Genomic DNA, 15,885 nt, shown 5'->3' with positions numbered 1-15,885 from the left:
ATATCTTGACTGTAAACACAAATACATAAATGAAGAATCAGAAATACAGAATAAAATAAATGTGTCTAAAAAAGAAGCCTTTCCCCAGTTCTTTGTAATCTAGAGAAAAATGTCTTGGCATGCTTCTAACATTTTCAAAGAACAATTTAAAACCCCACAACAGAAGGTACTTTCCAGTGCGGTCAGATCATAATAGCAATAAAGAGCTCTGCCAAAATGATTGGGAAATATTCCTATTATAATTTTTTAATTGCAAAACCCATGTGTATTCAATAGAAGTTTGGTTTTCCCCCAGATCCCAGAGGAGCTAGCTTTGGGCCAAGTTCTGCTTGCTGTTAGGTCTCATCTCACGTGAGGACTTGATCCCATTCATGCATCCAGGAGCTCTTCCCGGTGCATCTGCATATCCAGTAACCCCCCTGCGCACAGGACAAATTGATGCTGGTTTTGAGCAGGAATCTGCCATTTTGATGCAAATGACAGTTAAAGTGTTTATCAAAAGTGCATAAAAGATACTAGCAACCTGATAGAGGGCTTAATCCAGAGTGCTGCTGGTTTATTGTTCAAACTGAACGCTGTGTCTTTCTGGGGACATTGTGCAGGAGCTCACGCAGATAACTGGCAGATAACTGCCATGCCAAAAAACACAACTAAAGGTGTTCAAGGCAAATTTTTCTTTGGACTTTGGATTTTTTTCCTGCTGCATGTTTCTACCTCACAAAAAAAAACAGAGAGAAGAGCACATTCTAGTAGGCCTTACTAAGGATAAGCCTCTGCTCCTGTGATACTTGCTTTTAAAAAACAGTGTCATGGAGTAACAACAAAATCAAAAAAGGTTGGGAAGGATGCAAGAGCAGGGGGGTGCTTTATTTGAAATGCATGCACACTAGGTGCCACTGCTTGCGTAGTGTTCTGGCTAACGTTCTTGCTCTGTTTAACCTCATTTCTTTAAGCAGTCATAGGCATTCACATTCACTGAAGAGGGAGGACTGTAACACACTGTAACTCGCAAATGGGACTCCACAAGCAAATTGTGTAAAAATTACAATCCTGTGCAGAGAGCAAAACCCGCAATGAATGTGTTGAAGGAAGCTAACCGTGGAATATTTAGTTTTACATTTTCCTCTTGGAGCCAGTTCAGTGCAATGCAGTGTAAACACCATCCATTTTGTACCAAGTGAGCAGACGTGAGCAGTGCTCCCCAGCAGCAGCCCGCGCAGCTGGGTTTGCTTGCGCTATGCCCCATGTGCGCTGTGCGGCTCAGTGCTTACCAGCGAGGGCTTGCAGATCCCCAGGCAAGAACAAAATCCATCCCGATATTTTCTCCCGGGAAGAGACAACTTGCTATAGAGCTCTGAGGCTACGGCAGAACTCTAGGAAGGTGTACAAGTTATCTACCATGTGCTTGAAAGCAAGCAAGCTCTGCAAGAGACACTTGTTATGAATTACCATGCTCTCTCGAGGGATAGTTCTGCTGATAACATGAAGAATGTATTAAATGAGTATCAGAGATTAAAACAATCTGCTTCTTCCAGCTCCAAAACACAAAGACCATTACTGTCATGCACAGAAATAAAACCAGAATATTGGAACAGAAAAAAAAAAAAAAAATTGCCCCCCTGTTAGCCTCAGTTATCAGCTGCCTTTTTTTTTTTTTTTTTTTTAGGGTGGAGGAAAGAAGTCTCTAGATTGTTCACTTAAACATAATGTAATCAGCTAAACAATGTTGAAGAAGCAGCACTAGGCTTTGTCTATTCATTCACACCATTTTGTTATCTTTCCTGTTTATCTTAGAGGCACACATAGGACCAGAATGAAGGTTAGTCTTTACAATATGACAAATCTACTGGTTTCCTATTTTAGAAGGTAAACAAGCCTTTTTGTGAAACTGAAATGCAGATAACAGAGCAGTGGAACGTTAAGTGTGACATTAGATTGAACATGAGATTCCTGGACGTGGTGGTGCATCCCCTGGGTGCAGGTCTGCTGGCCAAGTGCAAACACAGATAAATTGCAATTCAAAGCATCCGCTTTGTCAAAACCTCTCATTTGGTATCATTCTTGTAGTGCACGACAATTCTGCAGCTGCAAACTATGTACAGATTAAAATTAATTAACAGGGAGTAAAAAAATGATCAGTTTAACAGAAATTGTGGAATTAAGTTCTGGCCATAAATCTGCTTCATGGGATATTCATAGTAGAAAACTCTGGATATTTTCTTTATTTATTTGTTGCTTTTTATCTTAAATGAAAGTAAGACTTTTACGGCTAAGCTTTTTGTAACTTCTTATAAAAGTGGATTTTGAAATGCGTTTATCCGGCAAAGAGTTAAAAGCAGGGAACTGTTTAACAGGAAACATCATCAGGCAGAACAGGCCACGCTTAGAAGTTTATCTGGATCTCTAGCACCACCTGTAGATGACACAAAATACTTCATCCTCATGAAACCCTGCACGCAGAGCTCATTTATGCCAAGGAGTGTATGAAAAATCACGCTACTTTTTAGTTGCCAAATTCTAACGCATTTGCACTTACAACTTCGTAGGCTTGGGACAATTTTCTATACCCGAAAGCCTGCCTACCTTACCCACCAGTATCAGCAGTTAGTTTAACTACGTCCAAACTTTTATCTTAAGATAAAACTACCACCCCCTTTGCAGTAACGTACAGCCACCAGCGCTAAACCCAGAGCGACACATGTCCACCGGCTCCTATCCCATGTCCCAGGCAGAAGTTTCTTGCCCAGCTGGAGCACTTGGGAAGCTCCATCAGCAGGGTCGCTGCCATGCAAGCCCCTCAGCTGGGATACTGAAACTCTCTACCCATGCGGCTCAGAGAGATTAGAACATAATTATCCTCGCGATCGCCAGCCTTCATAAGATCAACCAGGAGGAAATATTGGGAAGATGGCGTGCGAGTGAGCAGATACAGAGGCAGACTTACCAGTGACAAAACCAAGTATGTGAGGGCAGATCAATTTAGATTCTTTTGTCTTACAATAAAGGGAAAATATATAACTGGTATTAAAACCTACATCACCAATAGACTAATTAATCCTATTCAAAGACCTAGTATAGGTTTTGAAAGCTGTATACTGAGAGTATAATTTGCTATCACCATTTGTGTCGCTCACTATTACAATTTGGCAAAAAAAAGGAGTTGGAAGAAGTCTCCTGCCCGACTCATCTCTGGTTTGATCTTGGTTGTAGTTTACCACCTACTTCGCTACGCGAGCGTAACTTTGTGGAGCAGTGCTGTAAACCGGACCACTGAGATGACCTGAAGGACCCCCCCCCCCCCCCCCCCCCCGCAGGTCATGTAGACTTGAACTTCAACTGCGTTCAACTTCCCCAAGTTTGATCTCCTGCTGCTCCGCTGTCCGTCGCACGCGCCACAGCCCGGGCAGCTCAGCCCCACCAGGCACTCGCGCTCCTGGGGAAGCATCTCCTCCCCTGCAACGCCAGTGCTGCACGCGGTCTAGAACCACTCTAAGCTGGGTGAAAGATGGGTATTTACTGTTAAAGACTGAAAGTGCCCATCTTTCACTAGTGTTTACAATAACTATTGGCCCAGTGCACAGAAACGCTGTACACAGCCTGATGGTTTAGATCACACCTATGTACACATGTATTTGGAGATGGGTTAATAGTGAAGAATTGCTACTATGCCGTGCATTTTAATTCAAAGATAACAAAGTGTTTGATCTGTGCTGCTCCAGTGATCATTTACAACCTGGATATCAGGGACCACATATAATAAGATCAAGCACTTACCTGTGATGCCTTTTATCTTCCAAGTGCTTTACAAGTGGTTTCAACACAGTTGAAGTGTAATGATCAGGTCTGTGCTATAGGCACAACAATGAAACATGACTGGAGAGCCACAAAACAGCAATGCCAGCGGTAAAATTCAAAGAATCTAGGCTTTCAATTTATTGTTCTCAATGAATGTTCTGCAGTGATTTAAGAGTAAAAACCTCCCACCTACTTCTACTTTATACAAAAATAGGTGTGCTCGGTGACTTGGAACTGGGTCTTGTCAGCTCCTTAAATCACCTATCTGTAGGGAAGAGAGAATTAACAGGTGACAAACCTGCATCACCAGAAAAGTTGGAGAACAAGTGTAGGAAATAATAAACCCTGAAATACAACTGTCAGGGAACTCAGAACTTGTGCTTCGTATTTCAATGCAGCATGGGGCTAGGAAACAAGTCTTTAAGAATGCCTTGTTAATTAAGTATTTATGAAGTTTCTCCCTCTCATTGGAGTGTGGTCTTTTCTGATATTCACAAGTGTCAGGCACACTGCCAGACAGTTGAAACCAAAATCCATGTTTTAAAACCAAGATTATTTGGAAGGGTTTTTTGTTTTAAAAGAATATTAATTTAGAATCAAGGATTAGGAAGGCAAAAGAGATATGCATCTCCAAAAATACTATTTCCCATAAATAATGAAGCCAGCAATACTGGAGCATTCAAGTTTAAACAACCCTTATTTCCACAAAAAACAAAGGTCACATTTTCAAGAACCTGTATGACTGTACTTGTGAGTTATGATTGCATTTTCCTACTCATCATTGTAAAACAGGAAGCCTTGCACTGTATGTAGAGTACGTACCACACAGAGGGGAGGAGTGGGAAGCACCCCCACATACACAAAATAAAGGCTGTACAAGCTAAAAATTTCAAACACGAGGCCTATTCAGAAAGTGGCCCTAATTATATCATCTCTATAAGTTTTCCAAGCATGTTTCTCGCACATAAACCAATCATTCAATGTCTCCCACTAGCAAATACTGTGAAATTTAACTTGACTTTGATTCCCCAAGAGGGAATCTCAGAGCTGGTTTTGATAACAGTCTCTTTTCAGTCTTCATGTGTGCTAACAATTGTCCTTGGGATGCTGTCTGGCTGTGAAATGATCTCCGATTTTTGCAGATCCAGGCACCTACAGAGCTGTCTATTTTCCCAAGTTGAGAGTCTGTTCTTTAACCAGGTAGTTTGGTAGTGAAGATATTATTAGCTACCACTACAAGAATGCTCACCAGACAGGACTACAATATTGCATGAGTTCAAAATACAGCCTAGAATTCATTCGTTATAGAAATGTGCATCATATAATGGTCAATTACTATCTCATTGTGATCCAATCTGAACTTATGCTAGCGCTTCAGACCTTGTATTAGAATCTATTTTTTGTTTTAAATGGAATGAATTCAATCTTTTCCTTTTTTCCTTTTAACTTGAAAAGGACAGAGCCACAATGTAATCCACTTTTACCACCCATGCAACTACAAACAGGCAGCATCAAAATAAAAACAAAACGTAAGTAGTGTTTATAAAAAATATATTTGCAGTTGTTTTGTTCTTGAAAACACAGGTGCCTCTGACAGAGATCACTGTGCCATACATATAATTTGTAATAGTGTTCTTGCTAACAAAGTTAGTTATTACTGATGGACAGACAAAACTCTCTGGTTTTCTAAAAACAATCACCTGGTCTTCTGCATAACCATTTCCAGATTAAATGCCAGGTGCTAGCAACTTCTACAGATATTAAGGAACAGCCCCCTTAAACTTTACTAGGGCTGCATTAGACCCAGTAGTAGACATTTCTTACAGATCAACAATCAGGCAGGTGCAGTTAATGCATACATAGCATGTAACTGAAACAGACTTCACTTAAAAATATACTTCAGAATGGCTTGGACTATTACCTTTTCATGCGTGCATGAAAGAACGAGTCTGCTGTGAAGGCAATTCATCATAAGGTGAGGCTTTCTTATTTCAGCCAGCACAATACAGGAATCATATTCTGGGAAGCTTACTGCTTGGTGAAACTGCCAAGAGTTGCTTCGATGCTCAGATTTTGCAAAGAACACAGCCTCCGATTTCAATAGAGGCGCATAAATATACACATCTTCTTTTTCACATACAAGACATATGTTTCCACGTACAGACAAGTAAAATGTGTAAGTGGGAGGTATTTGGCTTTGTAGGACAAATCCTGCATTCACGTATGTCCTATGCATTTCTGCTGAATTCAGCACTGCCTCTGAGACTCAAATTTGTTTAGTAATAGTACTTTGCGACTAATCTGGTATGGAGTCTGCTGGACACAGCAAAGCTGTATGGGCTCCACTCTGAATGATAGAATAGGTCTGCTTAGGGGCTTCTGTGTGAGAGGATGAAGAAAATATAGGAGGAGGGGGACCTGAAGTGGACACTGTTATACTCTGACCTCCATCACTAACCACAGTCACTTCTGTTGCCCCTTCTTGTATCAAAGCATTAAGGCCTTCCAAGTCAGAGCAGCTGATTCCAGAGCTGGTGATGAAAGCTTGGTTTGCTGAAGCCTCATGACTGCTGACAGGAGCAGCAGGAATCAGAGTTTGATGTAAAGCACTTCCATCGCTTTGGTCATGGGTTGTGAGAAGAACTGCTGGTTGTGCCACAGGCCCTGCTTCGCTTTGAGATATGGGAGGTGGATGCGGTGCCAACAAACTGACTTGGCCCAGCAGCTGCAAGCGGCTGTTGGCTGAGAGGTCTTCCTGATTCTGGCTAACTAATGTGGGAGGCACGACATTCACTGATGCAGCCTGAACGATACTGTTAGTCTGAGGGACCTGGTGACCCACGATGATCTTGACCCTTCCCTCATTGTATGGAGAAACCTGAGCAGCCTGAAGTGGGACCTGGAGGTGACTGACAGTAATTGGGGCACTGGCCTGCCGACTGGGATCCATCTGGAGCTGTAGAACAGCCAGTTCGTTATTTTTAGAGCCATTATACATACTGTGCTGCTTCTTATGACTCCTAAGAGAATCTTCTCGGACAAAGGAAGCATCACACAGGTCACACTTAAATGCTTTCTTGGCATCCAATTTGGCAACTTGCCGGGAGCCACCTTGCTTTGGTCTATCTCCTTCCTTCTTCTCCACCGTTTGCTTCTTGGTCTTGACTTTGTCACCATGAGCTTTCCTCACATGAGTTGTCAGGTTGCTCCGCTGCTTGGTATCAAAGCTGCAGAATTCACATTTGAAAGGACGATCTTTGCAGTGAATTCGCTCGTGCACTTTCAGAGCTGCCTTGTTGGAGCAAGAGTAGTTGCACTCTGAGCACTTCACTGGTTGTTCGGGCTGATGAGTTCTTATGTGGTGCCGAAGGCTTGTTTTGTTTCCACACTGAAATTCACACTCTGGACATTTGAGAGTGTTTTCCATGCTGTGCTTGATACGAATGTGTGATTTCAAGTTTCCTTTCATGGCACACCGAACGTCACAGAACTCACATTTGTAGGGTTTCTCACCAGAATGCACACGCATGTGCCTCTTCAAGTCTGAGTTGATTTTAAATTTAGCAGGACACACCTGACATTGGAAAGGAGCATCTCCTGTCAACAAAACATACAAATTACACATTTGTAACATACAAATTACAGATGAGACATCAAGATCCATTGCTATAATGAATTATGTATAGCTGACTTGTTCTAAATACCTGTAAACTCCCAACGTATTTTCAAGACATAGAGAACTTTAGTGGCACAGTATTTATCACCTGGTCTGACATATTTGTGTACAAACTCTCCACAAGCATGCCTGCCCACATCTGTTGCTTTTTTATGTCCGCATCTTAGATATTCTCCATTTTTAGTTCATTTTGTGTGTAAAATGTTCCAGTGAGGAGACCGAAGTTTCTCATTTGGCCCTCTTTAGCAACAGTGTATATCAACTAGTGTTTAAAATTAATAAACATAAACACTGTAACTTTAACAGCTGCTACATTTTTGAAGTCTAAGAAAACAACAAACACATCCATGTCTGGGGTTTACATGACAACATTTACAGGGAGGCTTGTAGGTTAGCTGTCAGCCTAGGTGAATGGTAGGCTACTGCAAAAACAGATGCTTAATGGGTACCAGCCGTACTGCTCAACCATACAGTTGGGTTAGATTAGCTGATAAGAAAAACTGATTACTTTTTTGGCCTGGTTCATGTGGTGCAGCACAAATACTACTGCTGGCACAGGAAGGCAGTGGAAACTCTTACCCAGAACACAGGGAGATGTACGGACAAAAGTCCATACCTAGGTCAGTGTCAGGCGACTGCACGACCATTGCATTACTACAGTTATGGAAAAAAGAAAAAAAAAGAGGGATTACAGCTACATAAACGCAACTGGAAAAGACAAATGTGAGACTAATGAAACATGGATGCAAGTCTATGACACTGGGGAAATGCGCTTACACAGAGAAGTAACATTAAGCTTTTGTTTTTCTGGCATTAGATCAACCAAGAAAGAGATATTTGCCCCATGTAGCATGCCTAATAACGTTCCACAGATTGCTTCAAGAAAATCTAATATCAGTTTGCATTCATGTAAAGTACATAAAATATTCATAAGTGTTTTTTTGTTGTTGGAGTGGTTTGTTTTTTTTTTTTGTTGAGAGCAATGCTGATGCAGAAACCTAACAATGTAGTTGAAAGTTAGGTCAAATTCTTAACTGATAAAGCCTGAAAAATGAACACACTCGTCTGCAAGATCTCTGTAAGCCTATTTATGTCAGACTACCTACAGGAATGACCATTTGAATTGCCTGGATCTAAACCACTATTTTGCATTTTCTTTATTTGCAGGCCTGTGTCACAACATGCATGACCAAATTAAGCTGTAGTCTGTTTAGTCCATACTCAATTCCAGGGTAAAGACCAGTGACTCCGTTCTGAAGTCATTAAAAAAAATCCAAAGCAAACATACCAATTCAACTAAACAACTCTTCACTTTTTTCCTTTAATCTAAATATGTAGTTCTCTAAAGTATCTAAGCATGAAGTCTTTAGGTAGGCATTATTTTGAAAAAGTAGAATTGTGTTATTAGGTTCCAAGACACCCTTGATGGGTAAGGAAAAAGAGAGTGTACTTAGTTCAGCAAGCATTTATCTTCTTTAATAATCAAGCTGCAAATGACTGATTTATTTTATAAGTTAATATTTTATAGAGTTTGTGATAGCTGTATAATTTTGCATAATTTGCTTATCCAGCTACGTATGTCATAGGTTTAGCTGCATATTTTTCAAATCAAGTTGTGGCCTACTGTGCTAATCCATGTATCTGTTTAATAATTGAGATACATAGTGTATTATCTATATTAAACAGATTTTATTAATGAAGATGCACTGTTTGTTCATCTCGTTTATTTTACAGTCTCAGCTGCACACTCAGCTACTGAATTTTTATCTACTTTGCTGATGAAGGCACAGTACGTATTTCAATGACTTAATTTTCACATACAGGGTAGCACAATATATGAAAAAGAATTAGTAATTTTACTGAATATAGCAAAGTATGTTGGTTACGTTTATTTAAAGAGTGGTCCATTACTTTTATTTCTTTACATGTCTGTCCATACATAATCGACACTGACAGAATATAGCCTAAAGAGTGTCTGATCCTGGAATTATTAATTCTAAGAGTAGTTTTACTCAAATTAACAGGAAACTGATCTTTAGATGACTAGTTCAACAAGTAGTGCTATGTAGATGATCTCATGCTGAGCAATGTTGATTACACTCACCTTCTAGAGAATGACTAATTTAATTCCAGTAAGCAACATATTCTACATACCAGCCTTACTTTTCCCCTAAAATTGGTTATGTGCATAACAGCTTTGTAACCTAACAAGGATGAAATGATTACTTTCAAAATTCTTGTGCCTCCTTTCAGCGAATCAAAAGAAGTCCTTTTACAAAACAGCATTTATTTTTGAGAAATGGAAGAGACAACAAAACTACAGACTTGAATTTTAGCATAATTCAATTGCCAAAAAGAAAGAAGGTAGCCTAAAACCCCTTCCCAACTATTGCAATATTAATGCCACAAAAATCTAACTCTACTGGAAATACACGAGAACCATGATCATTCATAGGCTCTCCCCCAGCCAAATTCAGAGCATACCTGCCCGTGCCCATAAATGCACGGGTACGCACGCTCTTATATGCCATGGGGAAAATGCAATACCGTATTCTCTGACTAGTGCGTTTACTAACAGGTAACTTCTCATAACAACCCATGCTATTTTCACTGACCATCACATCTTATATAGCGATAGAAAGAGGGAAACTTGTAAAACAACTGCCTGACAGTCCTGCCTGTTCCATCACAGTACATTTGTGAAGTATAAAAGGTTCTTTTCTGCTAGAGACAGATTGGTTTAATGCTCCCCTCCTTCACAATGCACAAGGGATTTATTTCTTTTATCTACTCAAAATAAATCCCATCTTGCACACATCTGAACTAATGTTGTTTAGTACTTGAATTCAGAATCAGATGTAGGATAGGTTCAAAGCTAATCTAGTAATCACTGAACCATAACCACCTTGCAGCTAAAATTCACAGAACTAATCAAATGTATAAAAGACAACACAGAAACTAATCCAGTACCCTGGATTAGACAAAAAACAACATACAAAGACAACTGTACAAAGACAACTGTACAGCAGTATCTTTACAGCAAATCTCTTCTAGGAACAATCTATAAAGAGAAATCTGATTAAAATGAAACTTAGGCAAATAATTCAAATATAAAATGATATAATGTTTATAAGCCTGGAGGCCAAAACTTTCTATCCGTAGAGCAAAAATGATATGGGCAGAATATAGTTCTAGCTGTTCACACACACTGTTAATGTCCATCAGTTTGCACATGGAAGGTACCACAAAGAAAGGTCAAAAAAAAAAAAAGTAATGTAAATTGCTAATTACTTGCTAATTTACTGACGCAGCTGAGGTTTGCATTGATATAACCAGTTCAATTACAAAGTAATTTCAGTGTTTCTAATGTAGTGGACCAGATTTGAGAGACACAGATAGGAACCTAGACGCTCTTAATCAATCAATCAATAAATTAGATCCTTCAGTTCTACTGGTTTAAGAACATCTAATAGGCAGTTTCAAAATCAATATAGAAGAAAATCTACCAAGAGTCAGATCTGTCTTCTGATTGCTTCCAGGTGTTTTTAGTAGAGCTGTATTGCCCTACTAGATTCTATGCCCAAGAAATTCAAAGCAGCTGGATGCCTAGGTGCTTTTGAGAATTCAAACAGGCCCTTCTGGCATCTTCACACCTGTATACCTTTTAAAATCTTCCCTATGACCTTCAAACCTTTACAGATCTGAATTTTAGTATAAACTTACCTGTGTGGGATCTGAGATGTACAGTTAGCTGGCTAGAGTTGCGGCTTGCATAAGGACAGATCTGGCATTTAAAAGGACGCTCGTTGGAGTGAATGCGCTGGTGCTTGTTGAGACTGCTGCTGTCAGCAGCTGCATAGTCACAGTGCTTACATTTGTAAGGCTTCACCCCAGTATGAGAACGCATATGCATCTTCAGCTTATCCTTACGACTAAAACATTTGTTACAAACTTCACATTTATGGGGCTTGTCTCCTGAAACAAACAGAAGAGCATCAACACATCAAGAATTTTTGCACCATAAGGATGTTGTTGCAATAAAAAAAAAAAAAAAAAAAAAAGACACACTAAACACTTAATAGCAATGGGGCTAGTTTTCAAAAGCTGGACATTGGATTTCAGCAGCCATCCTATCAGCTAAGAACCCTTCTATGCTCCAGAAGGCTGCATGCACAAGCACAACCAATTTAGAAGACCCTTTGGAACTTTCTCCTTTACAAATCCAAAATTGTGGTTTAGGGGGAAGGGAGGTGAAAATGTTGGAATCATTGTTTCATATGAAGAACAAACTAGGTTTCTGCACCACCATCCCACTGTACCCTGATAAACACATGGTCTGCACCTCAGAAATTTAACTGTGCCTTAAATCCATGTGCACTGTTCATGCTTCATAGCTGTGAGGGGTATTGCCCATAGTGGGATGTGGCTTACCCAAAAAGGGCAATTCACCAGGCACAGAGAACTACAATACTAAAATGTACAAACATGTACATTCTATCCAATTTATCTATTAGATACGTTATTTTGTAGGAAAATACCTTTGGCAAAAAGCCAAAAGGAGGAAACCAACCAAAAATAAAATATAGCCACTATATAAACCTGTGTGTGTTCGTAGATGACGTTCCATATCCTTCATACCATAGGAAGTCTTGAACTGGCAACCTGAAAATGGTAAGATTAAGACCATTAAATTCAAGGAAAATCTAACAAGATAATTAAAATATACTACCATATGCTGGGCATTACGTTTCTTTTCAAGAACATTTTCTTTAAAATTCAGCATTAACAGAAAACAAATTCCCCATCTTGTTTACACATACCTACTTAAAATAGTGACCGGCTTACCTATGAACTTTAGTTTTCTAATGCTTCCCTTAGGAGGCAATTCACTCTCTACATTACTGTTTTCTGTAAGCTTTGAAACAAATTCTCTGGAATCTCTGCCTAGGATTTGAGATGCTCTTTACAGTACACAGGGGATGCTGGGGGAACTAATTAATTCCACATATGACTTCAAGTTAGTGCAACTGGGAACTCGGGTAACAGCTCACCATACAGGAATTCTGTCCAAGTGGAAAGTGCTACAGTTTTAGAGCACTGAAATGAATGCTAAGCATTTGAAATGTGCCTTTCAAATGAAGGCAAGCTTGCAAAAAGAGACTAACTTCTGCTACTGTTAATATGGCTACTCATCTATACGGCCGTCTCTGCACGTTTTCTGCATATTGCATGGTTTTTACTCATTAAGGTCTCCAAATACTTTGGTTCAATCCATCCTTATAAAAATGCTAACTGACCAAAGACAAAACATATAATGCAAAACGCTTGTGTAATATTTCTCATGTACAACGATGGCAGCTAGCAAAAAGGTAACAAGACTCTGATCTTACGCTGCTACAGCTGTGGGCATAGGCCAATGTCTATATACAAACCCACTGCAGCATTGCCAGAGTATACCACAGTACAGGACCAACATCTAAGGACATGTAAAATCAATAGCAAAACTACTACTGCTATCAACAGTAGTACATCACCCCCTCAGTAAGTAGGTTGCCTTCCAGGTTCTGCGCGTCCTAACTGCTTAAGACAGACGGAGCTACTGTGCAAATCACTACAGGAAACCTATCAACCAATTTTAAAATGAAAAGGAAGAAGGTATAGTTCACATCTTACCTGGATAGCAGCAGTTTAGTTTCTTCTGTGTAAGTGAGGAAGTGGATTTTCTTGAACGTGCTTTTGGTGGCGTAGAGACGACAGCAGCAGTTGGAGGCTCACTGCTCTCACTGGGCAGGTATGTTTGATAGCCATGCTCAAAAACAAACTCTGGCGCAGAAACTAAACACATAAAAAGAGCTCAATTTGAGACATTAACTTCTCCAATCAGAAAAATCTAATTATTTTCTAGTTTCATTAATTACTTCTCTATTCTGTTTTTTCCAGCAACATTCCTGTTCCTGGCTTCCTATTCATCTGGGGGAGGGGGAAAGGAGAAAGGCTTTTCCCTCCCTTGCTATCCTGCTATCAGTGAAAATTCTGTCAAGACCTGATGAGCCACGCTGAACTTAGTACAACCCTGCATAGGCCCACTTGTCTCCCTCTGACTCCTATCTGACCACACCATTCAGTTTCTTCAGCAGTTCAGTTTCTTCTGATGCCTGTCCAGGTCTTACATTAATAAAACTATGTTTGTTTTTCAACACTGGCTGTGCTACAGCCCAAAGGAGAAAAAAACCCAAATTATTTATATGGCAAATGTTGTCAAAAAGGCATCATGTAAACATTTTTCTTTTAAATTGTTAAAAAAGTTCAGCCTTTCAACTATACTGTTTTTAGCTATTACTCACAAGAATAACAGGTGAAACTATCTCAGCCAAAGTAGCAGCTTTTAAATCAATTAAACAACACTATACCCCAAAAGGGCAGAAGGATATAACTGCCCTCATTTTAAAGATGAGTAAATATGAAGCAGAAAAATGACTCATCCAAAACCCACACTGAGTTGAGGGATTATAATACAAAAATTCCTGGAAGTGAGCCCTGAATTCAGTTTGTTTCGCTGCTCTTCCAGATTCTTTGCCCTAATCTGTCTATCCAAATTAAAGTCAAATAATTTGGACTTTAGCAAGGTTCTAGACCAAAATAAAATAAAATAAAACTATATATAGAAGGGCAAACCTTGACAGGCGGAACAAAAATTCTAGTTTTATTTAAACGTCTGCAAGATCAGGACCTCACTTGAGCCTTCACATAGGCAGAAATTTTGAGTAATATTTTTCCTGCCAATTAGTTGTGGGAGCAATGTTAGGGAATGCAGTGTTCTCACATAAAAAGGCCTGGATTGGTGCCCAACAGTCATTGTGTGTCTGTTTTTCATCAAGAGCACTCTTAAAAAATAAAATGCATAGTAATTTGATTATTTTTCATAAGTATTGACAATGTTAATTAGTTTGCACAAGTTGGTTACACAACACATTAGACTTAAGCAATTCTCGAAGTGAATTTGCTAATTGAGATGCAAGTTAAATAACTGCTGTCATACCAAAACCAAGAAGGCAGCACACCACTTCTTTTTTTTTTTTTTTTCCTCTTTCTTTTGCTTGCAGGTACGCGACAACTAATGTGAAAACTGTTATTTTAGCTTAGTGCGATGGGGATGCACGAGCACAGGGCTCCGTAACGTTGGCACTTTGCATGAGTGGAGTACTTTCAAGCTCCTGGTACGTAACACCAAAATACCTGTGATGGTTTGGGTCTCCGAAGCGATGGTCCTGGTTGTGGTTTGAGCCTGTGTCGATGGCACCGTTTCTTCCGACACAAACTGGACCGTACTGGTGGCCCCGGCCGCTGCACTAGTGAGCTGGCAACCGCTTTGCTTGTGCCCAACGAAGGCATCGAGGTTATTGAACTGCTGCTTGCAGATGCCACAAATGTGGATGTCGGGGGTGAGCTCCACCAGCACGGTGGTGCCGCCGGGAACTGTGGAAACAGGAGCACGGTCAAGGGCTCGTCCTGAGAGAATGGGAACGGGTGAAGCTGCAGAAACCGGCACACGGACACACCGCTGACCAAACGCCCCGGCTGCGGGGGAGCCCCTTCGGGCCCGGGGCGGCCCGGCCCTGCCTGGAGCTGCGGGGGTGAATCAGGGCACGGCGGGACCCCCGCGGCGGGGCCGTCACGGCGCTGCGGGGAGAACGGGCGGCCCGCGCCCCCGGGCACACCGCCCCGAGGGCCCCGGGGGGGGCCCCGCCGCCGCGCCGCGGGCACTCGCCCAGCGGCCGCAGCCTCGCTCCGCAGAGCTCGCCCGGGGCCCGCGGCCCGGGGCCGCCCGGCCCCCCGCTCCCGGCGGCCCGCGGCCCCTCACGGCCTGCGCGGGCCGCAGCGCTCACCCAGATTCCCGGGTTACCCCCCCAGCCAGGTTCCCGGGCTCCGCTCCCGCCTGTTTCTTGCGCTACTCAGGTTTCGGGGCCTACCCAGGCCCCGGCTCAACTCCGCTTCCACCGCGCGGGCCCCGGAGCGCGCATACCCCGCTGGCGCGCAGCGGCACTTACACTGCACGGGGCCGGGGAAGGCCGGCGCCGCCCCCCCGCCGCCGCCGGCGTTCATGGCGGCAGCGAGCCCCGCACGCCGCCTCCGCCACCTGCAAGGGGCTTATTACCGACGGGGAACCGCTCCCCCCCGCGCCTCTCGGCCGCCGAGCGGGGGCGGATGTGGAGGAGCCGAGCATGCTCAGTGGCAGCGGCGAGGCTGCGGCTGCCCTTAGCTACCGCCGGGCTGAGGGCTCCCGCCGCTGCCGCCCCCCGCCTCGCTTCAGCGCGGCCGACGCTGCCGCTCGCCCGGGCAGGCCGCATGCAGGAGCGTCCCTGACAGACCAGACCGCCGTTGTTAAGCCGCCAACAGGCCGCCAACGCGAGGCC

At 42.1% G+C, this 15,885-nt stretch overlaps 1 protein-coding gene across 2 annotated transcripts; it reads right to left on the bottom strand.

The window, feature by feature from the left end:
* Positions 1 to 3,825: 3,825 nt before the first annotated feature.
* Positions 3,826 to 15,665, bottom strand: ZFP64 (ZFP64 zinc finger protein). 2 transcript variants are annotated; one of them, XR_014229637.1, is made up of 7 exons: positions 15,520 to 15,665; positions 14,708 to 14,947; positions 13,145 to 13,306; positions 12,071 to 12,133; positions 11,195 to 11,446; positions 5,717 to 7,392; positions 3,826 to 3,848 (listed from the first exon to the last, which is right to left on the bottom strand). XR_014229637.1 is itself a non-coding variant. In XM_082325653.1 (6 exons), exons 1-6 carry the CDS (start codon positions 15,572 to 15,574, stop codon positions 6,092 to 6,094), a joined length of 2,073 nt encoding a protein of 690 aa, XP_082181779.1. In that variant the 5' UTR covers positions 15,575 to 15,665; the 3' UTR covers positions 5,330 to 6,091. The 2 variants fall into 2 exon arrangements, 1 of the variants encoding a protein (XP_082181779.1); XM_082325653.1 differs by lacking the exon at positions 3,826 to 3,848 and having other exon boundaries at positions 5,330 to 7,392.
* Positions 15,666 to 15,885: the final 220 nt, after the last annotated feature.

The sequence above is a fragment of the Platalea leucorodia genome (assembly GCF_965183815.1).
Source record: "Platalea leucorodia genome assembly, chromosome: 13".
In the NCBI taxonomy this organism is placed as follows: Eukaryota; Metazoa; Chordata; class Aves; order Pelecaniformes; family Threskiornithidae; genus Platalea; species Platalea leucorodia.
Note: the sequence above shows the minus strand (reverse complement) of the source record. Positions and strands in the feature narration are given on the sequence as shown.

Coding starts and splice junctions, on each gene's coding strand:
- ZFP64 (XM_082325653.1), bottom strand. CDS start 15,574: ATGAACGCCGGCGGCGGCGGGGGGGCGGCGCCGGCCTTCCCCGGCCCC. Junction 13,307..14,707: donor GGAGACCCAAACCATCACAG/GTATTTTGGTGT, acceptor TTATGTGTTTAG/TTTCTGCGCCAGAGTTTGTT. Junction 12,134..13,144: donor ACTAAACTGCTGCTATCCAG/GTAAGATGTGAA, acceptor TACCATTTTCAG/GTTGCCAGTTCAAGACTTCC.